This window comes from Dipodomys ordii, unplaced genomic scaffold (genome assembly GCF_000151885.1).
Source record: "Dipodomys ordii isolate 6190 unplaced genomic scaffold, Dord_2.0 Scaffold51, whole genome shotgun sequence".
Taxonomy (NCBI): Eukaryota; Metazoa; Chordata; class Mammalia; order Rodentia; family Heteromyidae; genus Dipodomys; species Dipodomys ordii.
This window is the reverse complement of record NW_012267267.1, coordinates 6618630-6633324: the sequence shown is the minus strand read 5'-3', so window position 1 is coordinate 6633324 and position 14695 is coordinate 6618630. Positions and strand designations below refer to the sequence as shown.

The 14695-nt window shown below is 38.6% G+C and overlaps 1 protein-coding gene across 1 annotated transcript in view; it reads right to left on the bottom strand.

Annotated features, from left to right (window-relative positions):
• Positions 1-14695, bottom strand: part of Sgip1 (SH3-domain GRB2-like (endophilin) interacting protein 1) — a 180683-nt gene that overhangs the window by 2789 nt on the left and 163199 nt on the right. Inside the window, exons 21-25 of the mRNA XM_013020653.1 lie at positions 11840-11995; positions 7071-7203; positions 5179-5381; positions 2578-2642; positions 1714-1878 (exon numbers count right to left, since the gene is read on the bottom strand). Coding sequence (XP_012876107.1) covers positions 1714-1878; positions 2578-2642; positions 5179-5381; positions 7071-7203; positions 11840-11995 — 722 coding nt within the window. The remainder of the gene's footprint in view (positions 1-1713; positions 1879-2577; positions 2643-5178; positions 5382-7070; positions 7204-11839; positions 11996-14695) is intronic.

The following is a 14695-nucleotide window of genomic DNA, read 5'->3' as shown; positions in this document are numbered from 1 at the left end:
ACTCTAATAACAACAGATGCTGGAGGGGATGTGGATAGAAAGGAACCTTACTGCATTGTTGGTGGGAGTGTAAACTTGTTCAACCACTTTGGAAAGTAGTATGGAGATTCCTCAAAAGACACCACATAGAGCTTCCCTATGACCCAGCAATCTCACTTTTGGGCATTTACCTGAATGACCACAAACAAGATCATACTAAAGCTACCAGCACAACTATGTTTATTGCAGCATTATTTATCATAGCTAAGATATGGAACCAACCCAGATGTTCCTCAGTAGATGAATGGAGCAAGAAAATGTGGTATCTATACACAATGGAATCCTATGTCTCCATCAGAAAGAATGACATTGCCCCATTTGTTAGGAAATGGAAAGACTTGGAAAAGATTATACTAAGTGAAGTAAGCCAGGCCCAAAGAAACATAGGCCCCATGGTTTCCCTTATTTGTAATAACTAGTATATGTCTGAGACAAGCAGAAAAAGTCAGATAACGTTGATGTTAGGTGAAATGAACTCCAAGATAAGTATTCAAAAGTTTTTTTTTACTTTCATACGATTGTTTCTAACAGATTTATTAGATGATTTCTTTGTTGCTTTGTATGTCCCTCCCCCATGATATAACTATTGTTTTCACTGTATTTGATGTTGGTATAATTTGTGGAAGGGAAGGGAAAAAAGAAATTATTTAAATAGGGATACAGATAGATCCATTGCAACAATGAGATGTACAAGTCATTATGTCAGAAAAACGAACCTTACAACTTTGGTGGTAGTGGGGAAGATATGGGGTGGGTGGGATATGGGAAGGGATAGGAAGGGGAAACAAAGGAGGAAGCAACCATGCTTGATAAGAAATGTACTCATTATTTTGCCCATGTAATTGTAACTCCTCTGTATGGTAGTTTCCTAATAAAAAATTAAAAAAAAAACAAGGCTTTGCAGAATTGTAAATGAGTAGTAGAAAACTTGCTTAGAATGTAAAAGGGAATGAGTATGGTCCCTACCATAAAAAAATTTAAAAAAATAGGATTTATCCCAGTTGATTGCTGATGACTATCATTATCTTAGTATTAGGGAGCTTTCCACACCCACAAACAACAACAACAGCCAAAGAAAGCTTGTCATTTGAGTAAAGTGAAAACTGTTTCATGGCCTTGTTCAGTTGATGGGCACACATGTCCATCTGTGGCCTAGATATTTTGTTATGAACATAAAATAAGAAGATTTTCCTAGATTTAAACCGAGCCTGGCAAGTCTAAAAATCTATAAAATCCTGTTGGAGAACAAAATATTTTCATAAGTCTAATACTTGCATGTCTTATTCATAATATATTTTATATATTAGCTTTCTACTAAAATATTTTCAGGTGGGAGCTATTCAAAGACAAACATCATTTATCTTCTTTGCCAATATAACAAATGTAGGATTGAATCCATTGACTTCAATGTACAGATCTGTATAATGAGAACCACTAGTCAGCCCAACAAAGAAAACAGGACTAAGAGAAGTAACCAGAGGCTGCCTAACTTCTGACTTCCATTCACTATTCTGTCTGCTGTACTTTATTTAAAAATTGGTTTGCTTTCTAATTGGAGTAGGAGTTGGGAGTGAGGAAGAGGAAGATGACAAGAAAATCATAACCGATTCCTACTTAGGTTGCCTTCTTAAAGCACCCTTAATTTTGTCACTGAAATTCTAGATAGCCATTCACCTGCAGCAAACCTCTTCTTGATGAGTGAAAACCGATATCCCGCTCCGACAAGTTCAATGTCACAGCCAGAAAGAGTGCTTCCTTCACTTGTGAACTGTACAACCAATGGGGAAGGTTTGCTTGGGCCTTCAGATAACTGAAATCTTGCCAATAATGAACCCACACCTAGAAAAGAAGAGTATTATTGCAAGGTAACAGTCAACACACATATTGGAAATAATTGTTATATTGGAGAGTTGACATACCAAATTAGAAATAATATAGATTTGAGTGACAAAATGTATTATCAGAAATTATAAGCGAATTGACTTGTATACTGATAAGTATATAATTCAGCAAAACATTACATTAAAATCTGGAGCATGCCTGAATTACCCCAAGATATTATCAACACTTAAGTAGATCTATATAATGAGCTGTGAGACTGAAACAGTTTATGCAGTCTCCCAACTAAGAAGAGCCCAGGACCAGGTGAATTTACTACCAATTTTTACCAGAACTTTAAAGAACTAACATCAATGATCTGAAAAGTATACCATAAAATAAAAAGGGGACACACTTTGTCAAACTCATTCTCAGAAGCCAGAATTATCCTGATGCCCAAGCCAGAGGAATACCTAACAACAGCCCAAAAGAAAAGTATAAGCCAATTTTCTTGATGAATATAGACACAAAACTTCCCAGTAAAACATTTACAAACTGAACTTAAGAGTTCCTTGCCCTTATTGATTACAATCACTAAATACAAAAATGAATTGAAATTGACTTGGTTTTTGTTCAACTTATATTTTAGTTCATCATTGGCTAATACCTACAAGTTGTCCCTGCGTTTTTGTGAATAAAACAAGGCTGTGAATATGTTACCTCCATTTTCTGACTTTTGAGATATATCAGGAATCTTCCACAATATTCTTTGTTGTTCAGCATTCCTAAAAATAAAATACATAAAAGTCTTTTCCATATGCAAGCATTTTTTGTTTAACAACTCATGTATTTTTCTAGGTGCTATTAATTTAAAAAAGTTTAGCTACAACTTAAAAATTCTATCATGTCTCTCTACCTACCTATTATGAGAAACGTGTATTTTCTAAAGTGATCTGCTTCTTTTCTGTTGCTCTTGTGAAAATTGTTTTCCTGGAAAGTTCCTGCTTTGGCCAGGAGGCTTGGCCCTTGGTAATTAATAATTTTCCTCAACACTTCAATTAAGACATCCTGTTATAGGCTCCTTGAATTTTAGTTACATCCTGTTAACTAAGCTACATTCTTTTGTGGAGAGAACCTGAATTCAGCCAATGTGAACAGAGAGGCAGGGCCTGTTGGGTTAGGGACAAAAAAGGAGCAGCCTCTCTGCTGTGTACTCTTGCTTGCCAGAAATCTGGCTGATAGTGAAAGGTTTACAAGTTAACCTTGCCTCGCCATTTTCCTCTTGAGTTGGTGTTCCTTCTGTGCCACCAGCCAACATCTCACTCTTTCGAATGCTATTCTTGTGTGCACAGATTCTGTATTCTCCTTTTCTTTATTCTAACTAGCTACAAGATAGACATTTAGAGGACAATATAGAAGTTAGAAAAACTTTTGAACATATCTATTGAAAAGACTTATATGGGTAGGATGAACACATTCTTGTCATTTAAATTGGAGCTGTCATGTGGTTGACATTCACGGTTTGAAATGTTCTCCTTTATGCTACTGATAGTCACGTAAAGAAACTGGTGATTTATTTTAGCACATTTGTTCCCCGGTCCACAGGCTACAAAATGGAGCCTTGCATTTCCCAGACTCCCTTGCACTGAGGGTCGTAGATGCAAATGAGGTTCCTATAACTACATGCCTAATTTGGGATTTGGAAGGCAGAAAGCAGGCAGAGGTAATTCTCCTGCTGCCTTCTTGCTGTGTACTCTGGCCAGCAACCCGAGATGGAGAGGATTCCAAACACAGAAGCCCACTCTGGTGTTACAGGGTATTGGGAAGCAACTGAGATGCCAACAAGAGCTTTCTGATCCTTGGATCAGATGGATGGGGGTGGGCTTTTGAATTCAGTGATCCCATTGGTTGTCTGATTTCTCTTCTTCACCAGGCTGTGCAAGTGTTAGCATCTTCCCCAGGGCTAGTTCTTCAGCATTCTGGGAAACACTCTTGGAAGTCCGGCTTAAAGCCTGCTCCTGAAAAATTTCTGCTTTAGGAGTATGTTCCTGTGTGCCTAACACATCACTGCATCAGAAAACCCCATAGAATTCAGGAGAGATGGGCAATATGTACTAGGGTTGAGACATGGCCACATGAGGCAGATAAGTGCATGTGGAATTGTGTCCAAAATGATGGCTAGAATGGAAGATATGGCCAAGAGGACATGAGACAGTTTACCACAGGGCCCAACACGAATGCATCCCTGAAAAACCTTGTGTTAGCAAGATCATTTAGTAAGAATAATAGAGCTTGTGGAAAGCTAGAGCGATCTCAAGTTCTACACATATCTATAATAGGATTGCCTATAAAAATAATGATTTACACATGGAGAGAAGACTTAGATTGCCAACACAGGTGTTTCTATGTGGTTTGAGCCCTTGCAGTGAGCTTTTGGATGTTCAGTAGGGAAGAGTGGGAACAGGCTGGCAACACTTTCTATATACCCATTCTGGTGCTGGCACACTGTAGAGGGCAGTGGCACTGGGTGCTATTTGGTGGGTTCAAGACCCAGAGCAATACGTCCAATGCTGAGGACATAAGGTAGACCTCAGGCATTGTCTACTTAAATTTCCCTAAAATAGAACTGAAAGGGCTCATGCAGTCATGTAGCCACTGAGTGGAGAGCATCTTGCTTTCCTCATGAGGCCTAGAGGGTATTTTTCCTGCAATGAGTTGATTTCCATTAGAAACACACATTCCAGCACATTACTATTTCAGAGCCTCACTCTCAAGCTATTGTGGTGCCTACTGGTGAGATTCAAGTCCATTGTGCCACTTCTGTGAGTTCCTTTGCTCCATGGTGATGCTTCATCTCCTGTTTTTGTCCTTTAGATTCTCACTGCCCACTTGCATCTAGAGATGCATTCATCTTCTTTGGCTTCTCACCTGCCATGTCGACTCTAGTTTACTGACAGGAGTTAATGTGGATAGAATATTTATTAACTAACCTGTCTGGCTTAGTTTCCAGGGCTTTCTTCCATGTGAATGCACCCCATACTCCTCATGACTGTCCTATGGAAATGTCTGCTGGCTTGGGCTCTCTCCCCTCTCTCATTTCTGATTCATTCATCCTTAAATCAAAACTAGCTACACATAGGTTACTGAGATCCAAAGTAAAACTACCAAAAAAACATTTTTCTGGTTAAAATATCTAAGACAGTTGTGTTTCCTGCTCTGAGTCTTCACATACAGGCTTGCTGTGTTCTCTTACAGGAAACAAAACACCAAATCTTCAGATAGAGCCTTTGGTGGCTAGGGAAGGAATCAGCAGTTCCTCACCAGACCGCTGGGGGGAGCACAGCCTGGAGCTTGGTCACTCCTCCATCTATGGGGACCAGGAACTGCACGTTGTTGAGGGCCACAGCGGTGGTCATTGCATCGGTGTTGTACTTGTAATCTATGCGCAGGTCAGTGCTTGCAGGCTCACACCGCCAGTTCACTGCCAGGTTCAGAGGCGTGGACTGAATGCCTTGGGCAGACACCTTGCCAAGCAACAGGAAAAAGAACATTTTAGGCTCGACCACTAATCTAAAACGAAACCAGAAGCTATGATTATTTCCTATAATATTGTTCATGTAGCTCATAGATGAACTCTTGTGACCAGCACCGTGAAATTCAGGTACCATGTGAGGGAGCTGGCTGGCTGGCTACATCCATCCATCCATCTATCTATCTATCTATCCATCTATCTATCTATCTATCTATCTATCTATCTATCTATCTATCTATCTATCTATCTATCTATCTATCTACCTGTCTATCTCTCTATCTATCCATCCATCCATCCATCTATCTATCTATCTATCCATCCATCCACCTATCATCTATCTATCATTGATCTATATTTTTAGCCGTGTCATAATTAACATTCATTTCTAAGTTCTCTGGTAATTGACCAGTGTATTCATGTGACTTTCCTCATTCAAGAAAAATAATCGTAGGAGTGGGAAGGATGGGAGGAATGATGAAAGGGTGAAACTGACCAAGATTTGTTTATTATTATTATGTCAGTCACTGGTCTTGAACTTGGGCCTGGACGTTGTCCCTCAGCTCTTTAGCTCAAGGCTAGTGCCCTACCACTTGAGCCACAGCACTACTGCCCATTTTCTGGAGAATAAGAGTCTCACAGACTTTCCTGACCAGTTTGGCTTGGAACCATGATCCTCAGATCTTAGCCTCCAGAATATCTAGGATTATAGGCATGAGCCACTGGCGCCCAGCTGACCAAGATTCATTGTACTCATAGACTGACATGTTGAATGGTAACCACTTTGTACAACTTCTTAAAGATAATACAAATAGGGGTTGGGAAGGTGGCTCAGTGGTAGAGCACTTGCCTTGCATGCCTGAGGCCCTGGGTTCGATTCCTAAAGCCGGAAGTGGCGCTCTGGCTCAAGTGGTAGAACGCTAGCCTTGAGCTGAAGAGCTGAGGTACAGAGCTCAGGCCCAGAGTTCAGGCCCCATGACTGGACCTCCCCCCCACAAAAAAAGATAATACAAATATAATTTTAAAAAGAAAAATAATGGAAATATTTAATCACAAAAATAAATTATAACTAATTGAGGAGATCAAGTGCTAGGAACCAATGAGATTAGAGTCACAGGCACTATTTACCTAATTTGAAATAGGTTTATTTAATAGATTAATAATAATTTTGGATAAAGGACTGTCACACTGGGGAAAAAAATCCAGATTGTTTATATATAATCCATTAAAATAAGTTTTAGGATAGTGATGCTCTTAACAGTGATCTAATTTAGCAACACATATAATTGTAACTGATGTAATTTTTGACAACTTCCATTTTGTGGCGTATTTCTGTAATTTTTTAAATAAAATATTTCACCTATAAGTTTACACTAAGACTATGTGTGAATATTCTTAACACTAGTTCCTAGGTATTACTTTAAGGTTCCCATTTTCTTATCTCTTTCCAATAATATTAAAAGAGATGTTACTTTATTTAGATTTATGTAACATTAGATACTTTATTTTTTGCGGGGAGGGGTCCAGGCATGGGGCCTGAACTCTGGGCCTGGGCATTGTCCCTCAGCTCTTAAGCTCAAGGCTAGTGCTCTACCACTGAGCCACCTTTCCAGCCCCACATTAGATACTTTAGAATGTAAATTTTCAACATGAAAGAGATGCCTTGACTGTGCAAATAGCTTACCTGGTATTTGAGCATGTCCACATTGTAATATGTAGCCTGGGGTTTTTGTTCAGACACTTTCTTTAGGTGAGTCATCAAATTTGGCATATTTACCCAGAATTCCTTGGTATTGGCATCATTTTGTGTATTGTCGCTATGTGAAGAGAAAATGATTGAGTAGTATCTTATAGCAAATCGGCACAAGATGCATCTTGGTAAATTACCATTTGATTTCTATGTCTGTGTCTGACAACTGATATTATATAGTTCACAGTTAGTGTTGCTTTTGGTACAAATATATCTCTGGATGATATTATGTGAGTAGATTAATACTACCAATGCTATTAATTAATATTATTGATGATATTGTTAATACTATTAATACTACAAATCAATAATGACCCAAGAATATTAACAAAGCATGATAATAATTGGTTGCTTAAAACAGTGAATTATTTCTTCAGTAAAACTTCCTAGTCATTCCCATATATTACTTTAGTTTTTGCTAATTCAGCCAATTAATGAGATTAAGGAGCTCAGTAAATTGATTTATTTTTAAATTGACTTCCCCAGTAGTTTTCAGATATTATCCAGTTAAAGATTTAGCCACACTGGGCATGATGTTATCCATCTGTAATCCCAGAACTCAGGAGCCTGAGACAGGGGGATCCTAAGTCTCTCATGAGTCAGGATAGGCTGGGTTATTATAGAGATCTTATATCACAAAACAAAAAAAAACTTTCCCAAATTAACCATGTTCAACTAAGGAGGGGAGTGAGATACTAAAATCACTGTGCTACTTTTTTCCAGCATCTTCATTGTAACAGGGACACTTCACATCAAGGTGATCCTGGGCTTTCAATAACTCTGATGATGGTAGTTTGATGAGAAGCAGAAAGCAGCCTGGCCAAGGGAGGCATTTGCTGTTCCTGTGAGAGATCTAGTTTGCTCAGAGGCCTGTCTACAGAACACCTGTCCAATTTATCCTATGAATGCTCACCTTGATAATAAGGATCAAGTAGGAATGTGAAGTGTATTTGCCTACTTTCCAAGTGACCTGATAACTTGGCACACAATCTGTTGGCTGCCACTTTACTTTCTATACTACTATAATAAGAGCTTTATTTTGCACATATTATATGTTAATCACTATACTAGATGCATTTTTAAACCTATTCGTTAAACTCTACCCAACAAAAAAGAGCAACCTCATTTTCAAAGATGAGTAAGCTTATAGAAAGAGCATATTAGTCATAAGAAGAAAAGAGTAGCTGGTGGCTCATGCCTGTAATTCTAGCTACTCTGGAAGTTGAGATTTTAGGATCAAGATTCTAAGTCAGCCTGAGCAGATAAATCTGAGAGGCTCTTGTCTTCAATTAATTACCAAAAAGTCAGAAATTGAGCTGTGGATTAAGTGGTGAGTGCTAAGCTTGAGAAAATAAAAGTTCAGAGACAGTTCTGAGGACTGGCTTAGAAAAGACAGTGAATTCCTATGATTCAGCTTCCAGCCTCCAGAAATCAAACAAAGCAAGAAAGCACAGTCACAAAAATTAGAGTCTTAAAACTGCTTGTTCTGTTAGGAGGGAGGAGGTCAAGTTTCAGTACAAACTGAGTGTTTCTACTGTGCCTGCTCTTTTAAGATGAAGTGAAGTTCTTCAACTCTGGGAACAGAGGAAATGAGATAGTAGGCTAGAATAGGGACCTGTGGCATGGAAATTGAAGCAAGGCAGATCCAGGAGCTAGGAGTAGAGCATTGTACTAAATAATGTTTTAGGAAAACATATGCATTCATTTCCTCCAGGACGTACTCATCCATCTTAAATAACAATACGTAGTAGAGCATCAATCCCTCTGACCTAGATCCAAATGAGTAATGTGTACCAGAAATTAAGGATGCCTGGTGTCATAATTCTTTTGATAAGAAATGTCACAAGAAGTAGGCACCCATGTCACAAGACTTTTGGTAAGACTGCTCCAGACTAAATGTGCTACAAGTTTGGGTGATAACTACAAAATGATTAAAACTATCAGTTGCCTAACACAAAGAAACAATTTATCTGGAGGAACCAACTTTAACTAATATAAACAGCCCCAAACGAAGAGCCACAGTTGCACCTCTAGATTCTGCACTTTAAGCCCTTGATAAAACTTTCTATTTCTTTCCACCACTCGGCAATTTATCTTACATGCCTAGTCAATTTTTTGCCCATTGTCTACTTTGTGAACCATCTTGAAATTCTTTTTACCAGCACATTCACAAATTGAAGAAACAGGATATTGGGTAATAAATTGAGGTTTTTGTTCATTTGTTTCCCTTAGCAAAATTTTCCTTGCCCCTCTCAGGTGACAGATAACAGTCCTGGCCCTTGAAACTTTGACCTTGGGTAGTTAACCTAAGGTCAAAGGGATATTCAAATGCTTTTGGTTTAAAAGCATGTAAGTTACCTTGAGCTTCCACAACTGTCATTACACAATAAGGCATGAGATATGAGCTATACAGAGGCAGTAAAATTTAACAATTTTCTTGGGATCACATTGTTAATAAGTAGCAAATCAGGATTCCAGTTCTATTTGGTCAAATAGGTCTGACTCTCCCACTACAACAAAATAGAGCATTGGGATGAATACTTAGCAACATGTCATTGATTTATACTAAGTAGAGCTGGCTTATTGTGGAAATCTTAAGTGTACTTTAATTGCATTTGTTCACTTTAATTTTTTAAATGAGCGAAAGCATAGTTCATTGATGATAATTTCTGAGAACTTGTGATTGGCTTGACTAGCTTCTTTAAATCATTATTAAGCTACCCTCTGATTCGACAGATATTTCTCATGCTCCTATTAGACATCAGGTATGATGGGAGGTCTTGTGGACATGGTGATAAACTAGCAGATTGGTGTCCCATCCCTTCTGAATTGCATTGTGTCATGGGACACAGGTAAACGGAGGAAGGAACACATAGATACATAGTTATTAATTGTGGCAAGAACTAGAAAATAAAAAAAATAGTGTGCCTGGAAAGAATATTTTAGAGAGTTTGGGGCTGATGGGTAAGAAAGGGAGGATTAATGATTAGGGGAGACACTGTGGGGCTGAGACCTAAAGTGTGAGTAGGAGTCAGGTGAAGAAGGGCAGGAAAGAATTTCATCAAGCACTGGCTTTGGAGGAGGGCCTTCGCTTGTTTCTGACTGGCAAACCTGGCTGGTCCACCTGATCTTCCCACTCAAAGGCAATGATAGCATGTTTAGATTCTGGGGTAGAGACAATGAGCAAGTATGAATTGGGAGATATTGTGAAAGCTCATTTGGCTGTTAAAATATGTTGTAGCCAGGCAAGATTGGATTCAAAGAGGGATACAATTACCATAGAACTGGGACACGGAACAGGTATAACTGCAGGAAAGTATCAGGAGTTGGTGACAGAGCGAAAGCTGTCAGTAATGACTCCTTTCTCTCTCACCTATTGCAAATAAATACATTGACATAGTTGATCACCTTTTTTTTTTTTTTGTCAGTTGTGGGAATTGAACTCAGGGCCTGGGAACTGTCCCTGCATTCTTTTACTCAAGGCTAGTGCTCTACCACTTTGAGCCACAGCCCCACTTTCAGTTTTTGAGTAGTTAATTGGAGATAAGAGTCTCACAGGGACTTTTCTGCCTGGGCTGACTTCGAACTGAGATCCTCAGATCTCAGCCTCTGAGTAGCTAGGATTACAGGTAGGAACTACTGGCACCTGGCTAATAGCATGTATGTATGCATATTGGCCTGACTATGCATGTACACATATAATAAAGGCATCATTTCAAGTTACACAGAAAATATGAGAAAATATATTTATATAAATAAACAAGTTTCTTTGATGTTATACGATAACATTCCATTAAAACATTTACCAATGAAATGACATGTTTTACAAGGAAAAATTTCAAGCTCATGTGAAGTGTAGTTCACAATTCAAATATTATTTGATGGAAAAATAGGCTGCTGGATGCTGGGGGGGGGGAGTTGAGCCTTCTCTGGGGACAGAGATCAGGATGTGGCCTGAGGTCAGCCAGGGAAAGAAGTCTGAGTGATTGCTCAAAAATAGCTTTGTATGGTTATATATGCCTGCCATTACCACTATGTCAGGAAACACAAATAGGAGGATTATGGTTCATGATTATCTGAGTAAAAAGTGAGACTTTGTCTCAAAAATAAGGTATGGTACATATGGTAAAGCACCTTCCTAGCAATTATGAAGCCTTGATTTTAAAGCCAAATATTGCAAGAGAGAGAGAGAGAGAAAGAGAGAGAGAGAGAGAGAACACAGCAATAATTTTCTATCATCCAATGTTTACTGATAGCGAATACAACAGACAATAAATTGTCAAGAATATAGATTTTTAACACTTATTTTCTTTTCATTGTAACATTACTGTTTCTAGTAATAATGTTTTGGAGGCAGAGTTACTACATAGCCCAGGCTAGGCTTAAACTTCCATCTTTTTTCCCCCAGTCTCCTGAGTGCTGGGACTATATTTAGGTACCACCATGCAATACTTTAAAGTAACACATTACTTTAAATGTCTGTAAGCAATTTAGAAGTTGGATATTAAAATACACATGTGCCTCTTCAGCTATGCATACACATGGAGCCACCTACAGAAGACTAGGAGAATTGGTGATGGTTCTGTGTGTGAATCTACAAGCATATCTGAGTAGCAGTAATTTGTCTACAGTGCTACTGTCTTCATCTAAACACAAAGCACGGAAGCATACGTATCTAGAAGTGTATGCAAAGTTATATTTACCAGCAGAGAAGTTGGGGATTTGGCAGGACATGTTCTAACCTGCTGAAATTTACCACCCGAAACGTCAGAGCGGCTGGGGATGGGTTGTTGGCAAAGTGCCTGGTGATGCCGGCAGGAAAGGATAACACCATTTCTCCGGTAATCTTAACGATACACCTGGAAGATCAAAATAAGAGCAAAGATAGGGGAAACCCATGTCAGTACGCTGAGCTGCAACAAGAAAAGATGTGTGTTGACAAAGTGAATCAGCAGGGGATGAAAGCCAAGCGTTCACAGAGCCACGCCCAAGGGCTGAACCGAACTTACCTCACTCAATGCCTAACATTTATTCTTTTTCTTAAAAGAAGCATCTTAACCATAAGAAAATATTAAGCTTTTTTAAAAAAGCGGAAGTCATTTTAAGAACTTGAGGTTTGAATTTACCTTTAGGGGAACTGAGTGTTTGGTTGGGGAAATAAAATGGTAATCCCTATGATAAAGAATGATAGGCAGGAATAAGAAATAAAGAATCATTTACCCTTGTGTTTTTCTCTGGCTTTGATTTCTGAATATTGGCTGCATGTATGAAGATGCTACACTAGGGTCTCATCCTTGCCTGAGACTTAGTGCCTTAAACACATGTACCTGTGTGGTTAAGTTCCTGCCTCCTGCCCATGCTGTCTTTATCCCTTTAACTTGTCCATTTTGTCACAACTGTAAGATCAGCCACAGACATGATCGCAACATGAGTATACCTTTCTTGAAAAAGAATTTTTGGAGATATAGTTAATGTAACAAACTGCACTTATTTAGAATATAAAATGCCATAGGACAGTATGATTTGAAATCACCATACATTCAAGAGTAAAGTCTTCAGCATCCTTCAAAACTGCCTCCTGCCTTTTCATGAAATATTTTTTATGAAATCTCCCAACTTCCCATGCCCCAGCCCTCGGCAATTGTGAAAATGAGCTTTGTCACCATCCATTGCTTTGCATTTGCTACAATTTTTATATAACAAAATCATAAAGCATGTGATTTTTTAAAAAACACAGAGAGAGAGAGTGAGAGAGAGAGAGAGAGTGTGTGTGTGTGTGTGTGTGTGAGTGAATGTGTATCAAGCTTCTTATCCTCAGAATAATTTGGATATTCAGCCATGTAGTTGTACGATTCCTTTTTGCTGCTGTGTGGCACATGGACATACTCCAGCTTAAAAAAAACATCCTTTTGCCTGTTGAAGAATATACAGGCTCTTTCTTATCTATGATAAATATGTGATGAGTATGTGTGACAGTCCTCTGGAAGGATGGATACTCTCATTTCTTTTCTTTCTTTTTGTGGCAACACTAGGCTTTGAACTTAGCGCCTCTCTTATTTGCTGGGCTGATGGTCCAGCCTGGCTTTTTGATGGTTAATTAGAAATAGAATCTTGCCAACTTTTATTGGCAAGGTTAACTCAAAGCATGATCCTTTGGATCTTAGACATCTGAAAAGCTAGGATACAGTCATGGGCACCAGTGCCCAGTTCTGCTCTTCATTTGGTGAATTTATGAGTAGAGTGAATAGATCACTTGGTAGGTAAACTTTTAAAGAAACCACCCAGTTCATTTCTAAAGTGGAAAATACAGTTGTGTGTGAGTTTTTGATCTTCCACATCCTCACTAACACTTGGTAGAATTTGCCTTTTTAATTGGCTGTTCTCATAATGGTGAATATTCTTAAATATCTTTTCAGGGGCTTATATGCTATCAGTTATCTTCTATAGGAGGTGTCTGCCCAAATTCTCTGTCAAGGTTTTAAGTCAAGATTCTTTTTTCTTATTGGGTTTGAGTTTTTATACCTTCTTGGTTTGTATGATTTAATATATATAAATGTTTAATATCTATAACTATATAATTATCTATCTATCTAATTTGCAGACATCTTCTTCTCCCCAGTCTGTAGGTTATGTTTTCTTTCTCTTAAGAGTTCTGTCAAAACCAAACATTAAAAAAAATCAGTCAATCTACTTTTTGTGATTTATATACAAAACCCAGTTGTTTTCTTTATTTTGTTCTTGGCAATATTTGAGTTTTAAACTCAGGGTCTTGTTCTTGCTAGGCTAGGGCTCTATCACTTGAGCCACGTCCTCTCAGTCTTTTTGCTGTAGTGATTTTTAGATAGAGTCCTATGCTTTAATCACCTGTCTGGCCATAGACCATGGTCCTCCTCCATGCCTCCTAAGTAGCTGGAATGAGAAGTGTGTACCACCACACTTGGCTTATTTGTTTTTTTTGCTAACTTTTTTTGCTCAGGCTGTACTTGAATTGTCCTCAAAATAATCCTCCATTATCTACCTCTGAAGTAGACAGGATAACAATCAAGACCCACCATGCCCAGCTAAATTCAGTTATTCTTTTCTAGTCCTATTTAGGAAGCCCTTTCTAAGCCTAAGGTAAAAAAAAATGTTTATACTGAGATTTTTTTTCTTCTTGAAGATGTGCGTACGTGTGTGTGTGTGTGTGTGTGTGTGTGTGTGTGTGTGTGTGTGTGCACATGCATGGGCATATGCATGTGTGTGCATGCTGGTTCTAGGGCTTGATTTCAGAGCTTAACATTCTTGTCACCTTTCATACTCATGGCTGGTGCTATACCACTTGAGCCACATCACCAGTCTTGTATTTTTCTGGCTGATTGGAGATTAAGTCTTAAGGACTTTTCTCTGTGCTGGCTTCAAACTGCAGTCCTGATGTTAATCTCCCCTGTAGCTAGAATTACAGGAATGAGCTATTGGTAACTAGATTAAAAAAAAAATTGGCAGGTTCTCATTATATGGCCCAGGCCAGTCTCAAACTCATGATTTTCCTGCCTCAGCCTTCTGAGTGCTGGGATTATAGG